This window comes from Ambystoma mexicanum, chromosome 3q (genome assembly GCF_040938575.1).
Source record: "Ambystoma mexicanum isolate Mex_15411 chromosome 3q, UKY_AmexF1_1, whole genome shotgun sequence".
NCBI classification, from domain to species: Eukaryota; Metazoa; Chordata; class Amphibia; order Caudata; family Ambystomatidae; genus Ambystoma; species Ambystoma mexicanum.
This window is the reverse complement of record NC_090926.1, coordinates 774,399,836-774,425,374: the sequence shown is the minus strand read 5'-3', so window position 1 is coordinate 774,425,374 and position 25,539 is coordinate 774,399,836. Positions and strand designations below refer to the sequence as shown.

At 47.6% G+C, this 25,539-nt stretch overlaps 1 protein-coding gene across 5 annotated transcripts in view; it reads left to right on the top strand.

Annotated features, from left to right (window-relative positions):
* The window catches only part of TMEM94 (transmembrane protein 94), a 2,019,771-nt gene that overhangs the window by 415,198 nt on the left and 1,579,034 nt on the right, over positions 1-25,539 (top strand). For all 5 annotated transcript variants that reach the window (XM_069654803.1, XM_069654805.1, XM_069654804.1 and 2 more), the window contains exon 7: positions 12,450-12,601. In XM_069654803.1, coding sequence (XP_069510904.1) covers positions 12,450-12,601 — 152 coding nt within the window. The remainder of the gene's footprint in view (positions 1-12,449; positions 12,602-25,539) is intronic.

Sequence of the window (25,539 nt, the reverse complement as noted above, 5' to 3'; positions counted from 1 at the left end):
CTGTGACTTCCACGTCGACAACCTTGACGTTTTCCCAACCAGTGACAACACATTTGGCTCCTTCTGCTTTTAAACCACATCCTAGGTCTGACTATTTTAGAGTATTGTCCTCAATATATGAGGAAGGTGAGGATTCCGACCATGAGAGACCTTTTGGTTTACAAAGGACCACTACACCCATACCAGAGGAATTTATCTCTGAAGAGAACAAATTAAAAGACCTTCAAGACTCCTTACATGAGGCAAGTGGTTTATATACTTCTCCAGAAGTAGAGTTTGCTAAACCAGACCCTGGGGAACATGCTGAGACCCCTTATATGGTTCTGATGGCCAGAATAATCGAATTCATGGGTGGTCTACACCTACACCCTCTTTTCAGCAGGATGACCTTACTGATATTTTAGATAAAGGTCCACAGGAGGATCCTGTTGTCCCCTTTCATTCTGCTCTGCAAAGAAAAATGTCTGCAAATTGGGGAAACTCCTGAAGTTCTCCCTGCAGTTAACATGAGACTGTCTGCTAAATACAGGGTATCTGCTACAGATCCTGAATATTTGAGAAAACATCCAACTCCAGAGTTTGGTTGTACAAGCAGCAATTTCATCAAACAGTAGATCTGCATACCCTACTATTCCACAGGACAGGGATGATAAAAGATTTGATACTATGTCAAAAATAGTATTTTCAGCGTGTAGCATGGCGCTTAAATCTATTAACGCCACTTGCACGCTTGCAAGATTCAGCCATACACTTTGGGAGTGTGCTTCATCATCGGCTGACTGTCTCCCAGAAGGAGAGGAAAGGGAAGCATTTTTAAACATCATCAAGGATGGAAAAGATGCAATGTGCAAGTCCCTTCAAACCGGCATTGATTCTGCTGACAGTATCGGCAGGGCCATGGCAGCAAGTACCACAATCCGCAGATTTGTATGGTTGCAGAAGTCTGGTTTTGCTCCAGATGTACAAGGTAGACTTTTGAACATGCCCTTTGACGGCACTTCTTTGTTTGGTAAGAAGGCTGATGACAGCCTGGAGAGATTACAAACATCCAAGGCAGCAGCAAAATTTCTTGGGGCTGCAATCCGACAGACTCCGAATCGCGCCTCGAGAACCTCCTGGAGGGGTATGTCCTTTCGCTTTTACTCCGCATTCGGAAAAGGCAGAGGACAGCCAGCTCAAAGGGGCCAGAAACGATTCACCTGTGGTGGACGGGGAAAAGGTACAAAATTCGCAGCAGCAGGTGCCACTTTACCCTTGGCATCTGCGTCAGCCGCTTCAAAACCCCTCTGAGGTCTCCCCTCACAAGACACCAGTAGGGGGCAGGTTAACTCAACATCTGGCAGAATGGCAGGCTATTATGTCAGATGCTTGGGCATTGGAGACAGTTGCCCAAGGTTACTGCCTGCCCTTCCTACACACCCCTCAGAGTCATCCACCGGGGAACAACTCTTTGAAGTTTCCAGACCCGCTCCTTATGCAGGAGATTATAGATCTGCTAGAGAAGGGTGCCATAGAGCCGGTACCCGTAGCGGAGAGGAACAAGGGTTGGTATTCCCCCTACTTCCTAGTACCAAAGAAGGACGGAGGACTGAGACCTACCTTGGACTTGCGAGAATTGAGCAAATTCCTCAGGAAAGACAAGTTCAAGATGGTAACTCTTTCTCAGATCCTCCAGGCCCTCCAGCTTCAGGACTGGTTGGTATCTTTAGACCTTGAGGATGCTTATTTCCATGTGCCAATCCATCTCAAACACAGGAAATACCCGAGGTTCGCAATTGGCCAACTCTCACTATCAATTTCGAGTTCTGCCATTTGGGCTGACCTCCGCCCCGAGGATCTTCACTAAGCTAATGTCGGTAGTAGCGGCAAGTCTAAGGAGGGAAGGGATCCATGTCGACCCCTGTTAGGGAGAATTCTCTGTTTAGGCTGAATTTCCCTACCTAGTGAGTCCCCCAGCAGCTTTGCTGGATTTCTGGGGTTTAATTTTTTTCTCCTGCCAAGAGTGAGACTCTTTTACCCTCACTCTTGGACATGTTGAAGTGTGTTTTCTTGGTTAAACCTTGTGTTGAATGGGCTATGGGGTCTTTTACTCCATAGGGCCTCATGTATTTTTGTGATGTGGGTCACACAGCACCCTCTGTGCCGTGACCCAGGGGTGTCCTAGGGACTCCCCAACATAGACTCCATACCCTGGGACTGACTACTGTCTCCCAGGGCATGTAAAGTCACCAAAGACTTTGCTAGTCTTGAATCCTGAACAGAACCAGTACAAACCATCATATTGTGGACGTACTGGCTGGGGCAATTCGATTGCCCCAGGGTCTGTTAGTCGAGGGGGCACGTCTCCGTCCCCCCTGATCGAGTTTTGGCTGGTGGCAGTGGAAACTACTTTTTATATTCGACCGCGAATATTTCCCTATGGGATTTCCCATTGTTTTAGGCTAACACATTTAATTATTTATTTACGGTAGCCTTAAACATACCGCCGGTTTATATATTTATTTTTATAACTCCGGTTGGGACTTTTTGCCAAAACTTGATTCTAAAATGGCGTTGGTGTTCGCCTCTGTAACTCTGACCCAAAGTGGAGCCCTTTGTTCCACTTTTGGCGGGCTTCTCCACAGAAGCCCTCCAAAGTGGTGCCACTCTGTCTGGGGTACTTAGGAGGGGTGGAGGGGGATTTAGGCACCCTGGACTGAGTTACCTTGGTAACTCAAGTCGCACTCCGTCCTGATTGGCCCAAGTGGTGAGCCGCCCGGCTCACCACTTAGCATGTTTGAGTGACAGCTAGGCTGGGTGAATGGGGGTTTGCTGCATAAAAGCAGGGCTTTGGGGACTGGGACTTCAGAAGTCGCCACAGGACCAAGAATCCGACGAGGGAAGAGCTGAGCCGACCTGCTTCGACGACACCACCCGGTGGAGCCCTGCTGAACCGTCTCACCACTTTTTCCCGACGACCGAGGAGAACTCTTAACGGAGTGGCTCCTTCCCTTGACTGGTGGGGACAACCAGTTTTCGCCTTCTTTCCGTTCTTTGAGGTATCTCGTGGTCGCCTTGCCTGTGCCAAGCACCCCGGCAACCGGAATACCACACTTTACCCCCATACCGCGAAAGTCGGTACCAACCCTTTAACCGGAGGACTCCGCGGCTGGTTTCTTCCCGGGCAGTGCAACGACCCTCTTCTTCTGCTCTTCAGCGAGAACTTCTTCTCCCCTGACCGACGTCGAGCCCTGCTGCCACTGCCTGGAACAACTGCCACCGCTGGAGGATCCTTTCCGCTTAAGGTACTGTGTTCCGCCTGGCTTCCCTTGCTACCGACTGTACGGGGTAGATTTAGTCCCCGGCTTTCGAACCTGGGAGTGCCTGGGACACTTTGGCTAAACTTTCTGAGCCACTCTAAACTCTTTTTGACTCTTTGCAAGACTTTGAATCTCTAACTAACAGTGTGATCTTGGGCACATTTTCGCTCCGGCTACTCTAAGAGTGGGCCCTGCCTAGTGACTTTTGCTCACCTGTGACTTTATTCTTCTTTAAGCCTATTGCAAGTGTTCTGGACCTTAGAGTGGTGTGTCTAACCTATTTCTGCTTTTTCTCTCCCTTTCTTGGAAACTACTAGAGTGTCATCTAACGTTAAGCACTCACCTCTGTTTTAATTAAGTGGTGTTTACCTAGAGTTGTCTAGATAGGAGAAAGGATTGAATCTACTTTCATTATAACTGTGTTGAAGTGCTTTTACTATATTTTTGCTAGAGTGTTTTTAACTTATGTGTATTTTAAATAAATAACTATATACTTTTGAAACCAAGCTCTGGTCAGTGTTTGCTTGTGCTATTGTGTTTTGGTACATATTGTGTATACTTTGCATACTGCCTAACTCTTCTTGAGGGAAGTCTGACTGCTCAGCCACAGCTACCAGGTAAATCTGGGTGGTACAGACTGCTACCAAAGGGGTTTACTGCTCTACCTGTAGTCTTAAATCTTTTGCAGTGTTCCCCAAGGGAACTGCACAGGTTTCTGCCTAACAACCCCTACCTGGACGATTGGTTGATCAGAGCAGTATCTTCGGAACAAGCTCAGATTCAGCTAGATTATGTCTGCCACTTACTTCACAAGTTGGGCTTCTCCCTCAACTTAAAGAAGTCACAGATTATACCATCACAGAGACTCCAGTTCATTGGAGCGGTTCTGGACACTTCCCTGGGAAAAGCCTCGCCACCAGAGGTGAGGGCTCAAGATATTCTGCAGATGGTCAACAAGTTTCAAAATGCCCAACATCTTCCAGCCTTCCACTTTTTTGGGGTTGCTAGGCCTCATGGCATCCTGTATCTTCCTAGTGCCAGAGTCTCACCTGAGAATGAGATCCCTCCAGTGGGCACTAAGAACCCAATGATCGCAATTCTCAGGAAGAATGTCCGATCTCCTTCAAGTCCAGAAAAGAGTGGCTCGAGACCTTCAGTGGTGGGCCTTTTGGGAGAACATTTTGAAAGGAGAACAGTTTTGGCAACCATGGCCAGTGATAACAGTAGTCATGGATGCCTCACTCACGGGGTGGGGAGCCCATGCCATCGACTTCACCATCAGCGGTCGTTGGTCTCCAGCGGAGTCCAGACTACATATCAACCTGTTGGAGCTGAGAGCAATCAGACTTGCGCTGAAAGCTTTTCTGCCATCAGTACAGGGGAAAAATGTCCTGATAATGACGGACAACACAGTGTCCATGCACTACCTCAACAAAAGAGGAGGCGTAGGGTCACTGCCACTGTGCGGAGAGGCAATGCAGCTCTGGTTTTGGGCAATTCATGAAGGTATCTCTCTATCGGCAGTTCACCTAGCCAGAGAGAAGAACTTGACGGCGGACGCTCTGAGCAGGCAGAGCAGTCTCCCACGAGTGGGAGCTAGCTCAGGAAGTCCTTCAAGAGATCCTCGCCCATTGGGGAACCCCTCAAGTGGATCTGTTCGCCACCAGCATCAACAGAAACTGCGATCAGTTCTGTTCAAGGGAATTTCCCCCGAGAGGAGCTCTAGGGGACGCGTTCGTAGTAGACTGGGAGTTTCCACTTCTGTACGCGTTTCCTCCAGTCCCTGTCATTCCTCAAATGATCAGGAGGTTGAGAAGATTCCGGAAAACTATGATCCTAATTGCCCCGGATTGGGCCAGGAGAACGTGGTACCTTCTGGACATGTCCATTTGCCCTCCAATTCGTCTTCAGCAAAGGGAGGATCTTCTCTCGCAGAAGGGAGGTCAGGTTCTTCATCCAGACATCAGAACCCTCAACCTTCACGCTTGGTTTCTGAAAGGTTGAGATACAAGGATTGGGATCTCCCGGATGACGTCATGGAGCTGTAGCTTTCAGCTAGAAGGCCAGCAACAAAGACTTTATACAGCTGCCGTTGGAACAAATTATGCAGCTGGTGTTGAGAAAAGAATATCGAACCCTTCTCATGCAGTACACCAATGGTGTTATCTTTCTTACTCTACTTAGCAAATTCAGGTCTTCAAGTTGCGATGATCAAGGGTTACCTCGCAGCGCTGTCAATCTTTAAGCGCACTGCGGAGGAGCCTTCATATTTCAAATTACCCCTGGTAATCCAATTCCTGAAAGGGTTAACTAATGTTTTTCCCCCGAAGCCTTTTCAAGTTCCATTGTGGGACCTAAATCTAGTCTTACATTTTCTGATGGGTACTCCCTTTGAACCACTCCATTCTTGTTCATTAAGGTTTCTCACTCTTAAACAGTATTCTTAGTGGCTTTAAAATCTGCCAGAAGAGTTAACGAATTACAAGCTCTATCTTGTAAACCTCCTCATACAACCTTTCATAAAGACAAGGTTGTTTTACAAGTGAAGCCTAATTTTCTCCCAAAGGTGGTCTCTGAATTCCACGTTACGCAGAGAATAACTTTACCTTCATTCTATCCTCCTCTCCACCCAGGGAAAGAGGAAGAGAGGTTACATAGGCTGGATCCAAGTCATGCCTTGAGTTTTTATATCAGCAGACTTGCTAGGATAAAGCAAGCAGACCAACTGTTTGTAGGATATGCAGGACTCAAATTAGGAATGCCAATCACGAAACGGACCATTTCAAGATGGATTATTTTAACCATTCTAGAATGCTACAAATTGGCAGAGAAAGAGCCCCCTCAACATCTTAGGGCTCATTCAACCAGGGGTATCGCAGCCTCTTACGCTCTCCAGACAGGGGTTCCGATTCGGGACATATGTGCGGCTGCTACATGGTCGTCCGCACATACTTTTACAAAATTTTACAGCCTGGGTTCCTCCTCTAGCCAGGAGACAAGATTTGGCAAAGCTGTGTTAGATTCTGTACATTCTTAAAGGGAATATTACATTTTACTCCCACCACCTCTTTCACACCACTGCTATGGGAGTCTATGAAAGATAAGGAATACGTCAGAGGACACAATCCCTTCGAAGAACAAGTTACTTCTTACCTTGTAACATTCTTTCAATGGGATGTTCCTCCGATGTATTCCTTATCGCCCCTCCCATCCATCCCCGCAGTAAAACTTCCCTTGTGGTTGCAGCTTATGTTCCTTCAAGGTCAATAACCAATTTATGCACAGCTAATTTCAAGCTTCAAAACGGAACTGAGCAACGGACGCTGCGCGAGTCTATTCATACGCACGGTGACGTCGGTGCTGAGACGGTGGCTGTTGAGGGACATCAACTCGAAGAACGTCGATGCGCAGCACCCTCTACTGAAAACATTTACGAGGCCAGCAGGCTGGGATGGGTAACCTCAAAGATGAGGAATACGTCGGAGGAACATCCCATCGAAAGAACGTTACAAGGTAAGAAGTAACTTGTTCTTTTAGTTGCAGTTACTTCCGCACGCAGAGTGAGTGAGTTGCAGGCACTTTCCGCCAAACCACCCTTCACTGTGTTCCATAAGGACAGGGTTGTCCTTAGGATGCGGCCTTCTTTTCTTCCGAAGGTTGTGTCAGAATTCCATTTGAGCCAGAAGGTAATTCTTCCGGCGTTTTATCCTCCTCCACATCCTGACAAGGAAGAGGAGAGTCTCCATAGGTTGGATCCTAGGAGAGCTTTGATTTCTATATCTCACGGATATCCCGGGTCATAGTGGACGATCAGCTCTTTGTTGGTTATGCTGGAAGGCATTTAGGTCAGGCTGTTTCCAAGCAGATCATGTCCAGATGGATAATTTTGATGATCTGAGTGTTACCGTTTGGTGGGAAAGGACCCTCCAGTAGGCTTACGGGCTCACTCTACTAGGGGTGTGGCTGCCTCCACTGCCCTACAGAGGGGTGTTCCGATTCGCAATATTTGCGAAGCAGCCACATGGGCCTCTGTCCATACTTTTGTGAGACACTATTCCTTGAACTCCATCCATGGGCAGGATTTGGCCTTTGGTAAGGCAGTCCTATATTCAGCAATTTGATTGGGCATTCTAAAATTCTAAATTTGTAAATTCTTTTCCCACCTCCATACGTTGGTACTACTTTGGGAGTCTGTCATAGATGTGGAATACGTTGGAGGACACAATCCCCTCGAAGAACAAGTTACTTATCTTACCTGGTAACGTTCTTTCGATGGGATGTTCCTCCGACGTATTCCACATCGAAACCTCCCAGCCTGCCCCTCTACAGAATGTCTTGTGCGATTGCAGCTTACGTTTCCGCAAGGCTTTCTGCAGTCATACTGGCAGGAGATTGGTGCCACACGTTCTGGAGAAAAAACTACAACTGAGGCTACGGGCTTCGTGCGTCCTAGATATAACATCCGGTGACGTCGACCCTCGATGGAGGCCCTCGAGGGACAGCATATCAACGTCATCGACGCAAGACACCTACGCCGGAAACAATTTCCGAAGCAGCACAGCTGTGGTCATTACTGTCATAAATGTGGAATACGTCGGAGGAACATCCCTTCGAAAGAATGTTACCAGGTAAGATAAGTAACTTGTTCTTCTTGTGCTTTGGGAGTATAGAGCTTCACTCACCGGCTCCAAAGACAAAGCATTTGCAGGCGGCTTCTACTTCCAGACTTTCTTGCTTCTGCTACTGCTACTTCAGGCACATTTGGGACCCACACTCCTCTGCTGCACGGGTGTCTCAGATCCAGCCTCAATAAAGGAGTCTTCTTTTCTCCAGCTTCTCCTGACTTGCTTCTGCACACATGCCTCGGGTGGATACACAACTTCAGCTCTGCATTCACAGCAATTAGGCGCACCTGGAAAGACTGCTAATTTCTCCCAGTCTCTTCCAAAGCAGCCGCAGCAGCGTAGGGCTGGTGAGCACAGGACCAACTCAGAGCCTGCAGGTGAAATCTGCTCTTCTTTCGCTCTGACGTCCCTTCTGTGGTCACACTGCCTAGTGAACTGCCAGCCTTGTGCTCTGCTTCTTCTGCTACTGCTGCTGACCTTAGAGCTCCTGCTCTAGCTTCTGTCTACTGCTTTCCAGCAGCAGCCATTTATGCCCCTAAGGTGGGTTAACAGGCTTCAGGTGCAAGCCTTTAAGGTTAATTGCCTGACCCTGCCACAGGCTGCTAGGCCTGCCTGTCTGTCCTTTAGCTCTAGATGCCTCTTCAGGCCTCTTCTTCATCAGTCCATGAGGGATTCTGGGGCATGGTATCCTTTTTAGGAAATGTGGGTTTTCTCCTTCCTTATTATTTTTAACATTGTTTTTAACTCTTTTGATGTTATTAGCATTGTTTTTACCTCCATTGATGTTACGAGAGGGATGGTAGGGTTTAACCCTTTTAGAGACGGATGGTACAGAGAAGGCTATATTTCCGTCATCCTTTTTAGCATGCCTTTTGTATTGGGGAGGATATATGATTGTAATGTTATGAAAGACCTGTTCTTTGGAGACAATGCTTTGTTGGATCACACTCTCAGAGTTCACCGTTCCATTCTTAACAGGAGGTCGAGATATCAAAATGACAATAAGCCAATTCCTCCTGTAACTCGGTGGTAAGAACATTCGTTTCCATGGTAAAATACTTTGCCCCCCCTCCTGCCAAATCACCCCACTACCCTGGGCCTTGTCTCCACACAGGGGATCCTCCCTCAATACACCACCCCCAGGATTGAGATCGGGAAACGTCTGCCCTCTCCTGGCCACCTGGGAGGAGACTTTATGCAGGGTTTTAGTGGGGGATCCGCAGGATACTACACAGCAGGTTGTCTGCATCTATTGAATAATGGCTTCACATACATGGTTACCCGAGTAGATGGAATTACTTCTACCAGTGTTGCAATCCTTTGTTGCAGTGTCGTTCCATGGATAGGGATGTGTAATCTTGTATTGTGGTTCCTGTAGTCCTGTGTGTGTGTTGCTAGCCTGTTGGTCCAATATGTGTTGGCGATTTACTGCAGCAATGTCACTCATGTCCCAGTCCTGTGGGTTGTAGACTGTCATGTGTGGAGTGAGAGGGCAGATCCTGCATGTACAGGGACGTGGCAGGAGATACATTCTTCAATTGTGGTAATCCTCCCCCCCACCCCTCCTGTGAGAAACTCTAAGGTGTCTCACCCCATAGTCCCTAGGGATCTGTCATCCAGGTGGCCAGGACACGCCCCCATTGCTTTACGATCCAGTTTCTGGGGGTAGACCAGTGCGGGAGTATCACCTGAGTGAGGGGTCTTCGGGGATTGGGACAACGAATGGAGAGACACGGTATCCCCTTCCCTGTAATGCTCTTACCCCATCCTACCAAGTAGGATATTTAGGGACTCTACCCCACCCCCTTTTACAACACAAACCCTTTCAAACGGATAGCCCGCGATGAGGGAAAACAAACTTAAGACGCAAGCCATATACCTGACATGTCCCAATACAATGGTCAGGCGAGGTCAGGCAATTACTGACCATCACACGCACACCTGACTTCCATTACACTTTCCCCATAGATAGAAGGCAGAGCACAAGAGCACACACTGAGCGAGGCAAAGCACACAAGGCAACAGCAGTTCCAAGATGGCAGTTGAACGAGAGAAGACAGACTGCAAATACAGAATGGGATCGCAAGGAGGGAAGTTCCCTTGACCTTTTTGACAAGGAACCGTCCATTTCTTGAAACCTCTAGAATAGAAAGCACAAGACTAGGAAACCAGGCTGAAGAATGTTGCATTGTGTGTCAGAGGTACCCAGGGCCCTCCTGCGTCCATAATCAATGCAGAAAGAAGCGCCAGCTGCTGTGGCACTGTCATTGGCTCCAAGAACAAAGCAATGTCAGTGAGTTGCGGTAACTGATACAAGACCGGTCTGTGTTGAAGCCAAGGTTGCAAGCAGCAACATTGTACGGCGAGCGCTGGAACGCACATTGTTAAACGCATCTGATGTAGGGCGCAAGTAAAGTTGAACTGATGGGTGATTGAACTTTTAAAGAAAGATACATTACCCTTGACAGAGAGGGCCGGCACAGCGTGGGTGCTCAGTCAAAGGTCTCTGTAAGGTATCCAGCTGGGGATTGGAAAAGTTAAAGTGAGAAAGGGAACATATCCAGAATAGAGCGAGTAATGGTGAATCTAAGTGGTCCTGCGACGGGTTGGGCAAAATCCAGCGCACACTCGAAAGACTTCGATTTCTGAAATAACGAAAGCTTGGAAAAGTAGAGAAAGTTGGTCCGAGCCCAGCGGAGGGCGATCAGTTGAAAGCTTTGTGTCAAAGTGGGTCTAAGCCCAGCAGAGGGGGACCCGAGGTGAACAGTGAATCACCCGAGAAGTTGTACCTGAGAATCCTGAAGAAAAAGGAACCTTTGAATGTTTGTTTGGCGCATCATTCCCTCTGACGTAAGAGACTTTGAATGAAGAGACTTTGGCACAGAAGGCCATGATACTGAGATTTGAACTGCATCCTCATGCTAGAGAAGCCGGAGACTGTGCTAAGCTCGAGTGTGCCGACATGTCCCATGCTGGAAATGTGGGGAAGGGAAGCCACCGGCTTGAATATCCCGACATATCCTTTTTTGAACACTTCTTTTTTCTTTTGCATACCATGGTTTCCCACACTATTTGTAATTAGATGTAAGGTTTGGCAATAGGTTTATTACTATAGGCCCTTTTATTTTGACAGACTCGACTAGGAAAGCGTTATTTCACATGTTTAGATTTCGCATTAGACAGGTGTTTTTCAAACCCAATTGAAGTTCAATAAACACCCTTGAACTGTGATCACTTGTGTCGGTCTTACTGTTTGATACCATGCCTTCCTTACACCCATCAAATCACATTTCACTTGTGCTGTGAGAATAGTCTGTGTGATGGCACTTGCACTCACCCATTATCCACGTCCTTTGCCCTCTGTGCCTCTCCATGTATCCAGACAGTGTGCTGTTCCGCAGGACCATTGCATTGTGGGTTTAACCAGGGAAGCGGGCACGGAGTGTGTTATGAGGAGGTCAGGATCGCAGATGAGCTGGACTTTGAGGGAGTGATACTGCTCCCGGTTAAAGTATACCTCTTCAGATGTCTGTGGGCCCACCAATGCAACATGGGTGCTGTCCAGACCAGCTATTACATTAAGCATGTGCTCTGCTTCATAATTATAATTGCAGCATGCCCAAAGTGTTGCCAGAAATGCGGACCGACACAAGCTTCATCAGTGTGGGTAAGGCTGTACTGATGTTGATCCCGCTCTGTCATCCTGGATCAGAGTGAGCAGCTCAACAATAGACTCCCTGTTCAGCTGGTACAGGGTGATTAGCTGGTTGCCAGTCAACTTTCAGGGTGAGTGCCTGACTCTGGGTATGGATGCTCCTCTTACATGGCGTCTCCTCCTCCTCCTCCTCCTCCTCACCTATGCGCCCTGTACCCTGTGTTGCTCTTGCAGCCTCTGTAGCTCAATGCAGAGATGGAGCAGCTGCACGTCCATGTTCACAAGAGCTAGTGGAAACATGATGGTTTTGGAAAGTGTGTTTGGGGTAGGTGTGGGCACCTGTAGCTTCATTTCCATCACCTGTTTGCATTAGGTGGAGATAATTACACCATAGCGTTATTACTGCCCATTTTCAATGGTATTCCCGCCATATGCCAACTTTTATTATGGCAGTAATATTGTTTTTGTGATTCCTGCTGTAATTTCATCAGCGGTGAGAATGTTAGCATTAATTCCGTTGACGGTATTACCGCCAATGGTATTAACGCAGTCTCCTAATTTGGCAGTTAAGTAAAAGTGACCGTAATTCTGTTACCGCCACTTTTACTGTATACCGGCAGACTTATAATGATCCCCAATCATCCTAATTCATGTGTCTAAGGACCCATGCTTGCTTTTTTGTCTTGACCAGGCCTCTTCTGTCTGTCGCTGTTTCCAAGCTGTCCATCTTTTCCTTTTCTCAGAACTGATTCACATCTGTACATCTTGGTTGGCCACCGATTTTATTTCTCTTGGTTGCACTTCCTTTCTGAATCTTTCTCACTTCACTGATGCTAGTTTGCTTACCCTTATTCTTTTTTTGGATAACAGGATGATGAGCACATTATTCTTGAGCCAGGAGACCTGTTCCCACCATTCTCTCCCCCACCTTCTCCAAGGGGTGAACAGAAAAAGGGCCCAGAGATTCCTCAGCAGCATCGCCTCTTCCAAGTTCTGAAGACACCTATCCTCGATAGCGTGAGGTATGAATATCTCTGCTGCAATCTTTGCATGTATGGTTCTATTTGATGGGAGCCCTAAACGTTTTTCAAGGCTTTTACTTTATTTTGTAGTGGTAAGAGGGACTACTACTCCAGTCCCCCTCCTACTGCAATCCTTTTTTCCCTATATTGTCTTTTGGTATCCAAAATGACTTCTTGGACAGAGGTGTGTTTTAAGTACTCTGTTTGCCCTATAGTCATTACATAACTCTACACTTGTGCTGTGGAGTAAGCTGTTGCCAGCTGTAATTTAGTTTTTTGCTTCACCAGAGGCAAAGACAGTTTTACTGCATTTGTAACCCAATGTACCTTTATTGTAGTCATTGCAGCGCTAAAACATTTTTATAGTTCCTATTCTCAGCATTTTGTTTTGGGCCACCCCTTTCATTCTGGAATAACAAGGTGGGCCTAAAATGTCAGTTGTGCAAGCATGGGTCCACTCTGAGCCAGGTCCTGTAGCCCCTATAGGCCAATACGTAAACTCTGTGGGTGGACCTCAGTACTTGGAGGTTCTTAGGACTGTTGGCTACTATTGGATACCCTTGTATTCATAAATGGCACGGTATCTAAAAAATCTGTTATATGTTGTGGCGAACCAGGAGGAGGCAGTGGATTCAAGGATGTCATTTCCAGGCTGTTTTATTTAACTAAAATAAAAATGCCCATCTGTCCCTACTGATAAGAGGATTTCCCCTCCAATTAACTAACACTAAGGGTGCTTGTCTACTGTCAAAGTAAGAAAATGTCGTCCTCTGCCCAAAATCTATCCAATACCACTTTAACAAAACAGAAAATTAGTCCAGCACCATGGCCTCTCAAATATTTACCCACCAATGTTGTTGGGATCACTATCAGGGCAGTGTTCACAGTTCCCCAAAGAAATATATTATTCTTGACCATTAACCAAAGCAAACTCCTTAGGTCTTTGTTTAGGCTCCTCATAAAAAGTTGTAATTTCTGTATACACCAAATGTCTGTTGTCCTTTAAGGGGATAGAGGATTCCCTTTCTCCTTGGCCACCAATTCGGCAATTTTCTTTCCTCCCCTGTCCGTGCCTTGACCAGACTCCTTGAACACTCCAGCTTCTCTTCTCTATCTGTTGTATAAGGGTCCTTATTTCCAAAGGGCTTTCCAAGTCCCTCTGGGTTTTGGGCTGTGTTAATGTTTGTGATGCAATTGTTGGCCCCTGCCAATAGTCCTAATTCTGGTGTCTCTGGCTCCCATAGCTCTCCTCATTGGGCTTCTCCTTTGTGTTGTGTTCCGCTCTCCTCTCTGGACAACTTTGGTACCTTCCTGGTTGCTGGGTGTGCTCCAGCGGGATGGCGTTGCAGCATGGACAATACTGCTTGTTCATCTCTTTGCTGACTCCGCTATAGAAGCGTTTGCTTCTTTGATTCTGTATGTCTCGGCAGCTTTGACAGCCCTCGTACTCCAAACGGAGGATTCGCTCCTCCGTTCTGGTCATGGCAGTCATTTCCGGGCACCAGGTCCACCACGCCTCTAACATGGTCACCCCACCAGGTAAGACGGTTCTTCCATCCCTGTCTCCTTCGCGGCAGTATGGCAGCGCTCGGTGCTGGCCGTTTGGTGTCTCTCTGGATCCGCTTTCTCTTCCAGGCCACTGCTAGCTCTGTTGTCTACCATGCCTGCGTTCTTCTAGAGCGTATGCTCTTCAGAGGCTCCCCTCTGCATAGCACTCATCTGCCTCCATTCAAACTTCCTAGTCTCTTTTTTCACGCTGCCGTATTTCAAAGGGGTGTGGTGTTCTTCACCAGATGCTGAGCTCAAGGTGCTTCTAGCATTTCCTTGAGCCAAAGATATAGAAGCAACATCATTGTGTTTTGAATGGCACACAAGAGATAGCAGTCTTTTCCACTCCCATATATGCTGACTGGTGGTTCTTTATAGGAATGGGCGTCCTCGTCCCCTAGCGGAAAGTCACTCCCAGTGAGGTCCTGCTTTCCCAGACCCCTAGGGAGGGTTTGCTTAGCAGGCTCACCTCCCTAGCCTCAAAGAGGTTGGCTCCACCAGGGAAGAAGGGATGAATTTCCCAGATTCATCACATGTACAATGGAGCTGTACTCCATAAAAATATTTTATTGCCTGTATTGTATTGTTTAAAGTACCGTAACAATACAAGTGTATTTTCCAAGTGTTTAAACCTAAAGTAAACTTAACACGGTTTACCAATCAACATATCTTGCGCTTGACAAAAACAGAACATTTTATTAGTTGTTGCTTCTTTTGTACTCTTATTTCAACATGATCATGTTTCACTTCAACCCATAAATTAACAGATTATTCAGGGAATATTGTCCTGGTTTAAAATATTTTCCAGTTTTAACATCATATTGGGTTAGTTTGCAGAAACTTGCTTGTTATCATCCTTCTGTACTTCCTTCAGGATCCTGAGTCCTCTTGCTCTGCACACAACCATGATGTTAAAAATTACTATATGTTGTGACTTGGGCTCGAAGAACAGACCCAAATGACGTCAACTAAAGAAGGAATAGTTTGCCACATATTGAAGTGAACACAATATCTAGAAGTGGTCATCTCTTCTTCGATCTGCATGGTGTTTACGATATGATCTCTTCTTCGATCTGCATGGTGTTTACGATATGACTATCTAAAATATTCCCCATAAGAAACTCATTTAATTTATGAGACAAAGTGACGCATAATCATGTTGGGATAGGATTGTAAAAGAAGCAACAATGATGTCATAATTTCAAAACTAGTGATTTAAAAGTAATGTTAGGATAGTATTTTCTGTTTAGTGTTTTCGTCACATGCAATAGGAGGTGATTGGTACGCTATGACTTTCGGGTTCAACAATTGGGAGATACTTATGCATTTTGTATTTTTCCAGTATGCTAAACTATATAATTAAAGCAGTAAATCAGATTTTAATTCAAAACTACTTTATTGTAAATCTATATATATCTCAGAGGCTTGTGGATCTGCTTAGATTCACATGCTTTGCATAGGCCAACATCTAGTGGTTGGCGTGGAGTATTACATGACTTGTTTTTGAAATCCAAAAAAGGGACATTGACAGGGTGTTTTAGTAGTACCATCCCTACCCTGACATTGTGCATGTCCCGAGATGCAGCAGTGGCCTGTTTCTCTCCAGTTAAAGTCCGGACAGAGCAGACTCACAGTGGTTCTCAAAGCAAGTAAGTCTGTTTATTTATTTACCGCTAAAGACGGAAAACAAGCCGGGCGGCATCAGAGCGGCGGCATCAGAGCGCTCGCAAGACAATACAACACATAACAAAAAAATAACCCTAAAGGTCCAATATTAAACCAGGAATCAAGAGGGAACGTTATAGGAGGAAATCTTTACGTAATAGGTATATCTTCAGGTGCTCTTTGAAAATTTGAGTAGTAGAGCTGCAGCCCGTCAAATCGGGGGGAAGGGAGTTCCACTGTTTTCGTTATGGCGCTATAAGAATTGCACTGACGGATGACTGCAAGTTTGTGCGAGGAACCATCAAGAGATGAACATTATTGGATCGAAGTGTCCTGCAAGCATGGAGCCTTAAAATGCCATTGGACAGATAGCTAAGACCACAGCCAGACAGGCACTTGTATGCTATTGTCAGTGCTCTAAAGGGAATACACGCTTCCAGAGGAAGACAATGTAGGCATCTTATAGCTTCGGAAATGTGATACCTTCTTCCAAGCCCTTCAATTATATGCACCATGCTGTTTTTGATCACTTGAAGTTTGACCATTTCTCCCTTGCTGATTCCCAGAAGAAGACTGGTAAAGTAATTTAGCTTAGCCCTAATTACGGCTTTGGCCACCAACAAACAGGTCCTTTTTGTCAGAAAAGGAGGCAATTGTTTCCGCCATCTCAGATGGCAGGAAGTTGTGGAGACATTATAGTTTCTCTGCGCTTTCATAGTAATTTTCGAATTCAGAACCCATATCAAGGGTTTTAACTTTGTTTTGAGTCGCTATGGTGAAACCAGCCACAGTAAAATTACTGTACTGTGGGCTCAATTTTGCCAATCTATGAGATGTTCCTGCAAGCTTCTGCTCCGTTTTGGCATCCTTCAACGCCATCCCGTTCATCACCATCCACTGTTGGATGAGGCACTGTGTATCGTCCTTGCATTTTGTGTATAATACACCTGTCGAAGGGATTGGTTCCTCCGACGTATTCCACATCTATGACAGGTAATCACCACAGCTGTGCTGCTTTGGAAAATGTTCGGCGTCGATACGCTGTCCTCGAGAGCCTCCGTCAAGCCAACGTTACTGTATGTTATAAGTAGGACGCCCGTAGCCTCAGTTCAGTTTTTTCCGCAAACGTGTTCACTTTGGAGATCTTGGCGCGCCTTGGTTCTTCTGATTCTATCGGCTCTTCGAACTTGGTTTCTGAAATTATCATGTCTTCTTCTTCAACCCCCGCGGTCGGGATTAAAAAAGTGTCGGTACTGCGGTTCCAAGATGTTTCTTACGGACCCGCACGACGTCTGCCTCTGGTGCCTCGGCGAGGACCACGCCACCGATGACTGTGACGAATGCCAGTGTTTGACATCCAAGGCCTTACGAGAGCGTAAGAAGAAGCTGTCGGTAGGTAGGGTTTCCAAGCCCTAAAATTCCAAATCCGCTGGGCTTTCGACCGACGTTTCGAGGGGCAACTCTCTGCATCGTCGGCGTAAGTCCAGGGCGTCTCGGTCCCGGAGTGGTTCCCGTCATTCCTCTTCCTCTTCGAGGCACTCACGGAAGCGCCATCACCGGTCGCCTTCCCCGTCCTCGTCAGAGGACTCCGCCAGACGGCGGGTAGCTTGTCCTACCAAGAATTCCTCTCCTGTGGAATGGGATGCTTTTCATAATGAAATGTTGGCGATTTTCGAGTCGTAGGGATCTGTTCCGTCCACGCCTTCGAGAGAAGCCGGCAAGGAATGCGCTAGGGCCACCATTCGCACGCCTTCGGGCAGTCGGCGCAATCACCGGGAACCTTCGAGGTCGCGGTCGGACAAGGTGGATCGTTCTAGCCATGCCCACTCCAGTGCCCGGTCCTCGACGCCCTTGAGACCGGTAGAGCCTGTGAGGTCTTCTAAGAAGACGTTGACGCCATCAGCGCCATGTCTGTCGAGGGACTCTCTCGAGGCTCCGCTCCGAGGAAGTCCTTGATGCCATTGGCGCCAAGGCCGTCGAAGGACACGCTCGGGGCACTGCCCTCGAGGTCTGTGTCGAAGCCATCGCGCTGCGCTCGACGTCGATGCCAATTTTATCGGCACCCTCAACGCCTTTTTTGGAGGCTTTACCGGAGGTACCCCGTGCATCAGTGGAAACTCCGAGGAAGGCCCTGAAGAAGTCGGTAAGGCCTGTATTTGAGCCTTTTTCTGTGCCCTCATCCAGGGATTTATTCCAGCCTCTGGATTACATGATTACATCTCTGAGGTGGATGAAGGGTCTGAAGAAGGTTTGGTCCCTGATGAGGTTCCTGATGACCCGTTATCTGGTCATAGCCAGTTGGAAGACCTGCGTCAGTCTTTGCACAATGCCAGTGGTCTTGATACCACCCCGGAGGTTGAGTTTGGGGGGCCTGAGCCTGGTACCCATGCTGAATCTTCGTACAGGCGACTCATGTCGAGGGTGACGGAGTACTTGGGGTGGTCTGCGCCACCGGTGGATTTTCTGCAGGATGACCTGACAGATATCCTTGACCAAGGTCCACCCACTGACCTGGTGCTGCCATTTCATATGGCTTTACAAAGAAAGGTGGCGGCGGCTTGGACGGCTCCGGAGAGTCTCCCGGCTGCGAGCAAGTCGTTGCCGAAAAAATACCGTCCAGCCAGTAGCGACCCCTGCTACTTGACTACACACCCCACTCCGGAGAGTTTGGTGGTGCAGGCGGCTACGGCCCCAGCAAAGCAGGCGCCGTACCCAACCATCCCTCCTGATAGGGATGACAAACGTTTTGATGGCTGGGCGAAGATAGTGTATTCTTCAGGGGGTATGGCTTTACATGTAGCCAACTCCGTGTGTGCCTTAGCACGTTTCACTCACACTCTGTGGAATTGTGTGTCTTTGGCGGCTGAACACATTCCCGAAGGGGAGGAATGGGATGGTTTACTTGCCCTCGTTCAGGATGGTAAGTATGCCATGTGTGAATCTGTTCATACATAGTCGGGTCTGGACATGGCAGACTGTGTCAGCTGGTCCATGGCGGCGAGCACCGTGATGCGCAGATTTGCGTGGTTGCGGAAGTCGGGGTTTGCTCCTGACGTACAAGCCCGGCTCCTCAAAATACCCTTTGATGGTGTCCATCTTTTTAGCAGCAAGGCTGACGAGAGCCTTGAGAAGTTTCAGACCTCCAAAGCTGCAGCGAAGCCGTTGAGCGCTGCAGTTTGCTAACCTCCGCCTTTTCGTCCTAGGTGACAGCAATGGAGGGGAGGTTCCTTTCAATACTACTCTTCCTTTGGAAGATGGAGGGGAGCTGCAAGTCAAAGGGGCCACCGTAGGAGTACCAGAGGTGGAAAACAGGGTATTCGAGGTGCCAAGGCCGCTCAGGCAGTTGCCTCTTTGCCCTCAGGCACTGCCGCTTCAGCTCAGTCATGAGGCCATGTCCTATGGTTCGCCGGTTGGGGGAAGGCTGGCGCAGCATCTTGTAGAATGGCGTGCCATTACTTCAGATGTGTGAGATCATAGCCCACGGCTACTGTCTTCCTTTCCGGCAGAGGCCTCACGACTATCCAGCAGAGAATCTCTCTTTGAAGAGTCTGTATCCGATCCTTACGCAGGAAAACAAATCCCTGCTGGAGAGCGGAGAGGAACTATTCCCCATACTTTTTGATCCCGAAAAAAGACGGGGGATTGAGACCCATCATGGACTTGCGTGCTTTGAACAAGCTCCTCAGGAAGGACAGGTTCAAGATGCTTACTCTCTCTCAAGTCCTCCAGGCCCTTCAACTTCAGGACTGGTTGGTGTCTCTAGACCTGAAGAACGCTTACTTTCATGTGCCGATTTATCCCAAGCACAAGAAGTACCTGAGGTTCGCGGTTGGCGAATCGCATTTTCAGTTTCGGGTCCTGCCATTCGGATTGACCTCCACCCCGAGGGTCTTCACCAAGCTCATGGTGGTGGTGGCAGCGTATCTCAGGAAAGGGGGGATTCACGTCTACCCCTACCTGGACGATTGGTTGATCAGGGCACGCTCTCCTGAGCAAGTCCTGGATCATCTGTCAGTCACCTGCCACTCCCTTCACAGGCTGGGCTTCTCCCTCAACTTGAAGTCCCACTTGACACCTACCCAGCGGCTCCAGTACATCGGAGCAGTGCTCGACACATCCCTGGGCTGTGTTTTCTCCCCAGGTTGAGGGCTCATCACATTCTGCAGATGTTGAACAAGTTTCAACATGCCAAGAGTCTCCCGGCGTTCGAGTTCTTGAGGTTACCCGGCCTCATGGCATCCTGCATTCTCCTGGTGCCATAGGTCAGGCTGCGGATGAGATCTCTGCAGTGGGCTCTCAAAAGGAAGTGGTCACAGTCCTCCGGCAGGGTGTCGGATCCCGGGTCCCGTTCAGGTGCCGCCCTCGGTCGCCCAGGATCTTCTGTGGTGGGCCGTCGAGGGAAATCTGATGAAGGGGGCTCCATTTTGGCTACCTTGGCCGGAGGTGACGATCGTGACGGACGCATCCCTCACGGGATGGGGAGCTCATGCCAATGAGTTGACAGCCAACGGTCGTTGTTCTCCGTCGGTGTACAGACTCCATATCAATCTGAGAGCCGTCAGGATAGCCCTGAAGGCTTTTCTGCCGTCTGTGCGGAGGAAGACTATCTTGATTCTGACGGACAATACAGCGGCCATGTACTACCTCAACAAAACGGGGGGGCAGGGTCTCTCCCTCTGTGCAGAGAGGCGATGCAGCTCTGGTTTTGGGCCATCCAGCAGGAAATTTCTATCTCGGCATTTCATCTGGCCAGAGACGAAAACGCGGCGGCGGATACTCTGAGCAGGCAGACCGCAGTCTCTCACGAGTGGGAGCTGGCTCAGGCGATTCTCTTGGAGATCTGCGCCCTTTGGGGACCCCAGAAGTGGATCTCTTCGCCACCAGTGTCAACCGGAAGTGCAAAAGATTCTGCTCGCAGGAATTTCCTCCAAAATGCACCTTAGGGGACGCGTTCGTGGTGGAGTGGTCCTTCCCACTGCTGTATGCGTTTCCTCCAGTCCCCGTCATTCCGCAAGTGCTGCGGAGGTTACGGAGGTTCGGTTCCCGAATGATCCTCAATGCTGCTCCGGCATGGGCCAGTAGAACGTGGTACCCGGACCTTCTTGACATGTCCATCAGCCCTCCATGCCGTCTTCCCTACCAAGACGATCTGCTCTCACGGGAGGGGGTCAGGTTCTTCATCCAGAGGTCAAGTCGCTCAACCTTCATGCTTGACTTCTGAAAGGTTGAGGTATAAGGATTGGGTCCTCCCTGAAGACTTGATAGAGGTGTTGCTTTCGGCCAGAAGGCCTGCAACAAAGTCCCTGTACTGTTGCTGTTGGAGAAAGTTCTGCGACTGGTGCAGGGTTAAGAATGTGGATCCTTTTTCATGTGCCATTCCTGTGGTTCTATCTTTTTTGCTTTCGTTAGCCCACAAGGGCCTGCAAGTGGGTACCATTAAAGGTTACCTGGAGGCGCTGTCCATATTTAAGCGCTCGTCTGAGGAGTGTTCTGATTTTAAAATTACTTTGATTTCTCAGTTTCTAGAAGGGCTCACTAATGTGTTCCCACCTTCTCCTTTCGAGGTGCCCGGTTGGGATTTGAACCTGGTTCTAAAATTCCTCATGGGAGCTCTGTTTGAGCCTTTACATTCTTGCCCTTTGAGACTGTTGACCTTGAAAACTGTATTTTTAGTTGCGGTTCCTTCCGGTCGCAGAGTGAGTGAGTTGCAGGCACTTTCTGCACCCTTCACAGTGTTCCATAAGGACAGGATTGTCCTTAGGGTTCGTCCTTCTTTTCTTCTGAAAGTTGTTTCATTTAAGCCAGAAGGTCATTCTTCCGGCATTCTATCCTCCTCCGCATCCTGGTAAGGAAGAGGAGAGGCTCCATAGGTTGGATCCTACGAGAGCTTTAAGTTTCTACATCGCACGCATGTCCCGGGTCAGAGTGGATGATCAGCCCTTTGTAGGATACTCTGGAAGGCGTTTGGGACAAGCTGTTAATAAGCAGACTTTGGCTAGATGGATTATCTTGACAATTTCTGAATGTTACTGCTTGGCAGGTAAGGACCCTCCGGTAGGCTTACGGGCCCATTTTACTAGGGGTGTGGCTGCCTCTACTGCCTTGCAGAGGGGTGTTCCCATTCGTAACATTTGTGAAGCAGCCACATGGGCCTCTGTCCATACTTTTGTAAAACACTACTCCCTGGATTCTATCCATGGGCAAGATTTGGCCTTTGGCAAGGCGGTCCTCTATTCTGCAATTTAATTGGGCAGTCTAAAATTCTAAATTCTTTTCCCACCTCCTTACGTTGGTACTGCTTTGGGAGTCTGTCCTAGATGTGGAATACGTCGGAGGAACCAATCCCTTTTGAAGAACAAATTACTTTCTTACCTTGTAACGTACTTTCGATGGGATGTTCCGACGACGTATTAAACATCGCTCCCTCCCTACCTGCCCCTCTACAGAATTTCTTATGTAATTGCAGCTTTCGTTTCCGCAAGGCTTTCTGTAGTCATACTGGCAGAAGTTTGGTGCCGCACGTTCTGGGAAAAAACTACAACTGAGGTTACGTCGTGCGTCCTACTTATAACATCCGGTGATGTCGGCTTGACAGAGGCCCTCGGGGACAGCATATCGATGTCATCGACGCAGGGCGCAGACGCCGAAAATTTTCCAAAGCAGCACAGCTGTGGTGATTACCTGTCATAGATGTGGAATACGTCATCGGAACATCCCATTGAAAGAACGTTACCAGGTAAGAAAGTAACTTGTTCTTCTCATCCAGCAGCTTGAATAATCGCATGGTGAATATGTTGTACAATGTAGGGGAAAGACCGGCTCCCCTGCGGTACACCGAACGACAGCTGAAACATATCTGCAGCTGTAATACCACTAAATACCCTGGCGATCTATCCGATAGAAAATATTTAATTCTACCTTGCAGCTAAAGCTGAAAACTGGGCAGAATCCATTAACCTTTCAACTGGAATATCATGATCAACTAGGTCGTATCCTGGCGACAGATCGCAGAGCATGAGAATGCTAAGAAATACTTAAGGAAAAAGGACAAACTGTGTTTGCCTAGACAGGTAAAATACAAGTAAGATGCCACAAAGAGGGCAGGTAGGGAGCTTTTTAAATACTTGAATAGAGAATAATTTGGAATTATAAAATCCCTATAGAACTTCACTAGGTACCATCCTGATAAAATGTAAGAGGTTGAATGAATGCAAACACAACGGTCAAATACTACATTTGGACCGCCAACACTAGAAGCTTTATATCAAGGCACTAATTCCATAATGCCAATGGTGCATTAAGTGAGTAACAACAAACTATGCTCTTTATTTTCTCTATATTGATAACAAAACCATATTCAATGATAACAAATGCACAAACCAGTATTGTATGGCAAACATTTGGTAACAAGGGGTAGATTATGTAGACTTTTTATATTTGTTTATAAACTCAGATTTAATTCATGCATTCCTCCTGATGAACCATTGTAAAGTAATGGAGAAACACGTGTCAAGGGAATATCATTTAAGGAAACATTAACGTTGGTCAATGAAATGATTTGCAATTGATACACAATTTGAAAACTAAATATTTTGAAGGAAACTTTCTGAAATTCGCGTATTTAATTTGGATATGATAGACTGTTTGAAAATTACATTTGGAAGCAAATAAAATTGGGGCGCAGAACAAAGGATACTCAAGTTTCTTTTTTTCACTTTGAGTCATTTATTGGGCAGCCTCAATAATTAAGTATCCAGCTTTTGCAGCTTTTAAGGGACACACCAGACTATAAAGTAGACTCGCCATCAGCTGCTTACAGGCTACACAGGAAATACATATTGATGTATACGCAACTGAGGCAGAGTCTAGTCTCAGCAACTGAACCCTAACTAAGTTAATCAAAAATATTAAAAACCCAAAATACATCATGGAAAACAACTTCAAATCAAGAGAAGAAGAGGCTGAACTACTTTTTTTGGAAACACAACAACGAAAGGAAGCAAATAACAATTCTAATACCCAATCTTTAAAGGAACTATTTGAACAGCTAGAACAATTATCTAAGAAAGAACTATCCAGGTGGTGGGAGGTGACTACCATAGAAAAATAGTAAGAAGTTGGTAGAATTCGGAGAGGATTAAGGATATGTATAGAGTCAGCAGAGTGTTTGCTGTTCATTATAAACTTGCTTCCTGATTTATCGTGTTGCCGTGCTCGCAGACAGGAGTCTGTTTTCTTTGGCAACTGTTACCAGCTCGGCGGAGGAGGAGCCCATAAATATCACTTCATCGGTGGAGTGAACAGAGTGTTTTCTGTGTTTGCTGAGTGTGCTATTAGCTGTGATGGCTACGTGCGAAATTCCATCAAAGGCTGACCAGCAATTACTCGCGATGGCCTACTGCTCCCCCACTACAGCGTTGCAAATTGGAGAACGCTTCATCTCATGTGCATTATCAAGAAAGAAAACTGTCAGATCCTCACTCCTCTTGACAGGCGCAGAGGCAGCACAAACTCCTCCCTCCCCATTGGGTCTTGGCACCTGGGAAATGAAAACCGCAGGCCACCGCAACCCTCTGGGGAAAGAGGGTTAGGGTTCGTTGAATGGATGGGTAGAGGGCGTTCAGGATCACCGGAAAGAGGTTTAGGGAATCACAATGGATGGGAAAGGGGGGTTTTAGGGAAACATGCTCCTCGGCTCCAAAGCTCCTCTTGCTGATGGTTGTTGGCATTGACTTTGCTCTCACACACTTTCTCACTACCATCACTCTCACAGAAATTCTCCTTGGAGGCCTTTGTATTGGAGCCTCTAACCAACTTACACCTAGATCAGTATTCTCTAGTGCTGACTGGTTTTCACACTGCCTCCTCAAACATGAACTTCGCCCTCATTACTTCATGAAGGCAAACCCTACCAACCTCACATCATATTGTGGTAACTCCCCACCAATATGCAGTTTACATGTTCCCCACCTCACCCTGTGCAATAGTAACAACAAACTATAACATGCACACGAGGTGCTAAAGCACTTAGCTCAGTGTTCTGTGGAGTTCTAGGTCCTTCGGCCTTTTCGTGTTGACGGGCGTGATAAGTCTCACCAATCCGATCAAACAATAAGCTGAAAATAGCAAAACAAAGTCAGTGCACGTGCGTGCGAAATTGCTGTTCCAAAGGAACGTTCCCTAAAGGGTTAAAGAGCTGTTAAAGGTGCGGTTGCTTCACCGCCAAGCTAACTCCAACTCTGGGTTAGTATCATGCTTTGCATGCAAAAATGTTTAACTCGTCTTTTCGTGCTTCCGAAAATGTCAACAGAATAATTCCTCAGCGCGTAACGCGTTTCCCTCCCATGGGATAAATCAGCTGTCTAGGAAAAAGACGTGTACTTAGCTTTTTCATGTACGCGGGGCCGGGGGTTGAGCTGGCGGGCGGTGCCCCGTGTAGGCGTGCCTGCAGGAGCTCGAGGGCAACACGTCCTCTCTTGCCGATGGTCAGGATTGCGAGCGCTGCTCCCTGGGCGCGGCTCGCGCATGCGCAGTAGCGCGCGTGTGAAACTTTTCCTCCCAGCAGGCCCGTGATGCGCTCGGCCGGCTGGGCAATGTAGTCTCTTGGCGGTTCTCCTTCCTTGGGCCTTTGTCCTGCAAAACGGAAGGAGGACACGCCTGCGCCTGGACAAGGTGATGGGACTCCCCAGGGCCCTCTTACCTCCTCCCAAAACCCCCAAGACACT